The 7,247-nt window shown below is 41.5% G+C and overlaps 1 protein-coding gene across 1 annotated transcript; it reads left to right on the top strand.

Annotated features, from left to right (window-relative positions):
• Positions 1–4,858: 4,858 nt before the first annotated feature.
• On the top strand, positions 4,859–5,812 carry LOC122200798 (olfactory receptor 51E1). The gene has a single exon (XM_042906551.1). It carries the CDS (start codon positions 4,859–4,861, stop codon positions 5,810–5,812), a length of 954 nt encoding a protein of 317 aa, XP_042762485.1.
• Positions 5,813–7,247: the final 1,435 nt, after the last annotated feature.

A 7,247-nucleotide genomic window follows, 5' to 3' on the forward strand; every position in this document is an offset into this window, starting at 1 on the left:
CCTGGTCTACCTCCCTGACTGCTTTTCCATGTGTTTCTGAGAAGGAGGATGTTCAGAGAGGTCTGGGAAGAGTGTGAGGGTGGGCTGGTCATGGGGGCTGAGCTGGCACTGGGGGACAGAGTCCTGGAGGCCAGGGGGAGGGAATGAGGAGAATTGGAGACTTCAAAGTGTATTTCTCCTCTGTGTAGTTGTGGCTTCTGCTCCCTCCATCCTTAAGAAAGGGCCAAGATGTCCTTCACAGTTCTCCAACGCGCGCCTGCGACTTGCTGAGATAGTGTGACTTTTTCTTTTTCAAAGAAAGTCCCAAGCCTATTCCCTGGGGTTAGGAAAAGGAAAGAAAAAATACTTTCTTTGTTTATTTTTTCTTGAGTGTGTTTTACTTTCAAACTAGAGTGATTTAGTTCCTATTTCCCCCAGAGTTCCAAATATTTTCTGAGTACATGCAAATGGTTCTAATTACCAACAGCCACTCAGACCAGATGACATCTGTTCCCTCTGCCTGCCTCCTGGCAGGACTGTGGGAGATTGGGATGCTTCAGTGCTTGGGCCTTCTGGCTGGTCTCCCTACCATCCCTTCCTTTTTCTCTTGCTGAAGTTTCTGTGGCCCAGCGTGATATTTTCCCCAGCAGTAGCTGCCCACTTTATACTGCTGAGGCATCTCTCTCCCAGACAGCTGAGTCTTCTCCTTGTCTGATGTCTCCACATCAGTGCTTATCCTTTGCCGTTGAGAGAGATGGGCTGCTAGCTACTGTGTATGTGTGTATGAGTATGTGCCTGAGGTGGAGTGGTGATTTAGGTGACAAATGGGGAAAATGAAAAGTTTTTGGGAACTGTATGTTTTCAGGAACCTTGTTTCCCATTTTAATGGAAAAAATTTAAAAGTGCTTCACATATTGTGATATAGGTTTTACAGCACCCTTTGACATGCCTTATCTCATAATTTTGCAGCAGCGCTGTAAGGTTGTTACTGTCCTCCGCTTATTTTGAGCTGAGACTTGCATTTCTAGCCCCAGATTTGACCCTTAGAGGTAATAGGTTGGAATATGCCAATCCAATGATTATTTCCTAATGTTTCCTAAGGTGGAACATGGTGATCCTGTTCTACCATGTCTGTTCATGTGAAATTTTTGGATGCTATAGATATCTGGCCTCCTGGAGTAGCAGAGCTTTCTTGCTGATGTCTCCAGAGGGGGCATCCTAGGTCACCCTGTCTCTCGGGCATAAACTGTGCTGCATGTCTACTTTGCATTTATGTAGAGCCAAGGCTGTGCACCTGCTTTGTTCTCCATGTATCCTTTCATGCCCTCTGCTTCCCTGGGTAATAAAGGCCTTTTCTGTTTGACTGTAAAGATTCTTGTTCTAAAATTAGAACTACCCTGCACTGACCTTCCAAATATTCTTTCATTCTTCTCCAAAATCTATAGTTCATACAACGGGCAGTCCTTCCTACCTCCTTGCTTGTGCTATCCTCATTAGATGTCTATTGAGGGATTCTTCTTTTGATAAAACTCACTTTCATTTTCAATAAATGTTAACTGCATACTAATTAATAAATATGGTATGGTCCCTGCCATTCAGGAATCCATAATTCAGGCAAAATAAATATAGAAATAATTATAGTTCAAGACTGTAAATGCATGAAAAGAGACCTAAATAAAGTTCTTTGGGAACACAGGGCAGGAAGCATTTAATTCTACCCAGGGGTAGAAGTTAGCAAACAGCATAGGAGGGAGACAGTAAACCAGGATGTGAAAGATGAATAAGATTTTCTCAGTGGGAAGTCCAGGAAGGGGATCTGGGAAGATCTTGACAAAGGAATGAGAAGTAAACAAGAGAAAAAGACACAGAAGCATGGGAATCAGTGCCACCTTCATGAAACAACATGCATTCTAATATGGCTGGAGCACAGGGGTCATGGTCAGCAGTGACGGGAGAAAAACCTAGGGCAAATGCTGGAAGATAGACTTTTTGCCACAATCTAACAGTTGAGTCTTTTTTCTAGAATTAATTTGGAACTTTGAGAGGTATTTTTTTAAGCAATAGATAGCTGATTTCATTTGGTGGGAAGATTGTTGGGATTGTGCAGATGAAGAAGGTGGCACTGGAGACATGGCAGTCAGAATAGAGCCTCTGAGCTTGTGTGGCTGTTCAGGCCACCCCACAGAAAAAAAGGAAACACTGTAAGAAAACGGTTAACAATGATAGATGTAATTATTTGCACCTTTACTTTGTGTCAGGCATTGTGTTAAACGCTTTATACTCATTGTTTCATTTAATACTCACACTGACCTCTATTAGGCAGTCACTATTATCCTCATTTTACAGATGGGGAAACTGAGGCTTATAAAGGTTAAATGATTTGCCCAGATGGCATAGCTAATGAAGATATCCACCAGGATTTGAATCCAGGACTGAGTTCAAAGCTTTTGATTTTTGGACAGGGAGAGTTGAATATGCCTGAGAGACAGGTGATTCCTTTCAGTAACACTTTAGAATTATGAATCTGGATCACAAAAGACAATTCAAGCTTGCTAAACAGATTTTGCAATCAATAGTTTTATGTGACAAATAGATTTATTGAAGGGGATGGGATGGCCAGGGTAGAGGGTATAGAACAAGAGGGGAACTAAGGATAAAATTCTGAGAGCATTATTATCTAGAAATATGCATAAGGGTCAAGCAGAGGAGTCTGCAGGTCCAGAAAGGAGACTAAGAACAGATGATCAGAGAAAGATAAGGAGCAGTAGGAGGAGGAGGGAGAGTTTTAAGGAGAGAACTGCTCATAGTGTCATAGGTTAGAGAGGTCAGTACAGAGGATTTCAGACACTGATGACTTTGGCTTCTTTGCCTGATTTTCTAGGCTAAATATGGCTCCTTATACCTTTTCCCTCCAGCAGTTGGAATTAATCTTTCAAAAACCCATGCTCTCAGTGTTTTGCTCTCTGTCTGGTGTGAAGGAACCCCTGTGGGATAGTTCAATGGTGAAACAAAGATTATTGACGCATTCTGAACCCAGTGAATGGTGTAAGTCCTTCCTGATGCTGGCCATGCACTCTTCTTTACAGTCAACTGCTGTCTGGTGACTTGTCTTAGTATTTCACTTCTTTTCAGGACTGATTTTAGAGGTGAGATTAGTGATTAGTCTGGGCTTTGAGTTACAAATGGCTCACACTCACCTGCTCTCTGGTAACCCCCATTCCAGTTTCAAGATCTTAGGAATCTAACCTTTTCTTTTTTCCTCCCAAGATAAAACTATCTTAAATATATCCTAGCAATAAGTGGCACTATTTCCATTATGGGAAGAGGAGATAGCTAGTTTCCAGATTATAGCCAAGCATATTTTCATATATATAACAAGTGTAAATTTATATAATCTAGTAAGTCATAGAAGCACATGAATATTTGTGGATGGAAAAAAGGAACGGATGAAGGAAGTTAGTTAACTCTCTAATTGTTTCAACAGAGAGATAAGATCTGAGAAAACTCATCTGACATTTCCCATCTCAACAATCTCTAGTTATAGTCATCACTTTTGTAGCCAAATTTGGGGATAGCAACCCCCTGCTATAGGATTGATTATTTCTGCAGTGCTTCTAATGCCATCATCATCTTTCAGGTTTAGTCTTCTGTGTCAGTCCCTCTCTTTTAAGCTTGGTGGGTCCCCTAGACACAGAGCTTGAGATGGTAATTCTTGTTTAAGTGATGTATTGACAAACTACTGTCCCGAGAAGAGGGGTGAGACAGGCAGGATAGACAAGGGAGAGAAAGCTAAGCAAGGCTGTGGTCTCAGCAAAGTCTGGTTGCTCAGAAAGCTCTGAAGTACTCATTGCATCACAGCTTAGGTCCCACCTGGAGGCAAGGCGACTAGCTCTTTGCACCTTTATGTCAGGCAGTCATTGACCTCTAGATGTGTCCTGGGGTTGAGGGGGCCGAGTATAGCATAACTTCTGGGTGAAGTGCCTCTCATTTGATCAAGGATAATTTTCTGGAGAAAGGGAGAACTGTGAGCCTTTAGTACTCCACACCCACTGCAAATATAGGTGCATTGGTTTGGTGGAGGGGATCTGAGTGATATACCAGTGGCATCCACTACAGCTATTGCTCCTTTTATGATACAAACTGGATAGTCTGGACAATGTAAGACTCTGGATGGACATTGGACAGGAGTAAAGTATAGAGTCAGAGTTTAGAATGAAGTTAGTTTGTCAGTTTTTAAAACTGGATTAGGGATTATCATAATAAAATAGGTATTATTAAGTTTTAGATCAAGTTTGAAATAGCTTCCAGAATTAAGCATTAGATTAATGTTAAAGTCTGAGTAAAGGTTAGAATGAGAGACATCATTAGGATTAGTGCTAAGATTAGGTTACCATGTTGATTTGTGTTAGTATTGCTATATTTGGATTATAATTAGTTTTAAAGATAGCCTAATGATAGAATTACAGTTGGTACTGAACATAGGGGAGCATAAGGGTAGGACAGGGTAGAGGAAATTATGGGACAACATAAAAATATCATCTAAGTCTGTATAGTCAGTTAATAGCCTATTTTTTGTGAACTAAATGATGTAAAATATGCTTAGAATTTTTGTTTTAGTATTTTACTTGTTTTCAGGATTGAATATAGAGGTGGGATTAGTAATTAGGACTGGGCCTTGAGTTACAAATAGTGGTTAGATTGAGTTTAGAATAGAATCAGAGTTTGGATAGGCAATGAAATTAGAGTTAGATAAGAGAATAGGACATCAGGGTGGAGGGAAGGAAGCATGGTTTTGGGATCCTGGAGTATCTGACAATGGCTTATTTATGTATTCCAGCCTGTACCTGCTTGGCACTGGTTGAGGCTCCTCTTCTTCACTATGGTGGACCCCAATGGCAGTGAATCTAGTGCCACATATTTCATTCTAATAGGCCTTCCAGGCTTGGAAAAAGCTCAGTTCTGGTTGGCCTTCCCATTATGCTCCCTCTACCTTATTGCTGTGCTAGGTAACCTGACAGTCATCTGCATTGTGCGGACTGAGCACAGACTACATGAACCCATGTATATTTTTCTTTGCATGCTTTCTGGCCTTGACATACTTATCTCTACTTCATCTATGCCCAGAATGATGGCCATCTTCTGGTTCAATTCCACTACCATCCAGTTTGATGCTTGTCTTCTACAGATGTTTGCCATCCACTCCTTATCTGGCATGGAGTCCACTGTACTGCTGGCCATGGCCTTTGACCGCTATGTGGCCATTTGTCACCCACTACGCCATGCCACTGTGCTAACATTGCCTCGTGTTACCAAGATTGGCATGGCTGCTGTGGTACGGGGTACTTCACTTATGGCACCCCTGCCTATCTTCATCAAACGGCTGCCTTTCTGCCGCTCCAACATTCTTTCCCATTCCTACTGCCTACACCAAGATGTCATGAAGCTGGCTTGTGCTGACATCCGTGTCAATATCATCTATGGCCTCATTGTCATCATCTCTGCCATTGGCCTGGACTCACTTCTCATCTCCTTGTCATATCTGCTTATCCTCAAGACTGTGTTGGGCTTGACACGTGAAGCCCAGGCAAAGGCATTTGGCACTTGTGTCTCTCATGTGTGTGCTGTTTTCATATTCTATGTACCTTTCATTGGGTTATCTATGGTACACCGCTTTGGGAAGCGGCATGACTCCCTCCTGCCCGTCATTATGGCCAACACCTACTTGCTTGTTCCTCCTGTGCTCAACCCTATTGTTTATGGAGTGAAGACAAAGGAGATCCGGCAGCGTATCCTTCGTCTTTTCCATGTGACCACCCATACTTCAGATCCCTAGGTGTCAGTGAAAATTTCTTTTCCTCTCAAATTTTTTCAATTCAGATTTTAATATCAACATTTTGGAAGACATTATTAGGAAAAAAAACCTTCCCTAATAGAAACACAACTGATACCTTCAAACAGGAAATTGGTTGGAGAATCTCTGTATGGATAGGGGCAGCAGAACCATACACTCCCAATCCCTGTTTTTAAATATTATTTTCACTTTATAATTCTCTTTATATAATTATTAAAACCCTGAGATGGTTGTGGCTGGAGAGCTATTTCTTCCCATTTAACCATTTAGTCCAAATCTCTGCTTGCATTGATAGTCCACAGCATTTCTGAGATGAGAGTTGTACATCTAAGGGACATTGATCAAAAGTTAAGCATGGCAAGAGTAAAATAAACACAAAAGCACAATATAATCAGGTTATCTTGCTTGACACTATGATTTCTTCTTCAGAATCCCCAACTGTATTGGATCCCAGGAAAACAGATGTACCGGGATTTCTTTCTTCAAAATGATCTCCACAGAGAATAAATAATTTCTTTTATTCTAGGAACCAGCTCTCAAGAGGAGGATTAGAGTAGAACCTTGAAAATACTACAGTTACCTACCTTAATGAAAGATGGCACACTCTGTTCTGAGCATTTTTACAGATCATGGATACTTTCCCTTCACTATCTTATCAGTGTTTTTATCTGGGTAGGAATATGATTAGTATCACCATTATACCAATGGGAAAATTGATACTTAATGGGGATCAGTGAATTATATGAAGTCACAAAAATTGTCTTTTGATATCCATATTGTGGGGAGGGACTGTTAGAGAAACCTTTGAGGTAGTGAGTTAGACTTTTCAAAAGTCTTGCATTTTTTTTAGGGGAGGTATTTAATTTCCTTCCTCACTCATTTAGTATTGCATATAGGAATTTCCTGTTAATGTTGCTGATGGCTTTAATTCCAATAGTTCCTTGTCCATTTGCCACCATACCTGGGTAGTAACAGCAGAGTGTGTTTGGGACATTCCCAAACAGTGGCTAGTTTGGAAAATAGTATGATTAGCAGTGGGGTCACTCAAAGGATACCTGGAGAGACACTTTTTGGAGAAATGCAGCTGAGAAGACCTAGAAGCTCATGACAGAAATGACAGGTCTCTCACAGACCAGGGGTCTAGAACAGGAAGCATGATGAGGCTGAGCAAGGCCAGTGGCCCATGTGGCTAGCCGGGAAGCAAGGTTAAGGCAAGCATGGCTCCAAAGGAACTAAATAGAGCATATCAGTGGATACGGCCTATCCCCTAGGCTCTGAATGGCCCTGTGGGTGAAGCCCACAACATCAGTGCTTGGAGAACAAGGCTGTAGGAGAGGCCATAAAGACTAGTATTTAGCATGAATATGGTCCTAGAGGTCTACTTAGGCACAACACTTCTAGATGGAAGCAGAATGGG

This window comes from Panthera leo, chromosome D1, assembly GCF_018350215.1.
Source record: "Panthera leo isolate Ple1 chromosome D1, P.leo_Ple1_pat1.1, whole genome shotgun sequence".
NCBI lineage: Eukaryota > Metazoa > Chordata > Mammalia > Carnivora > Felidae > Panthera > Panthera leo.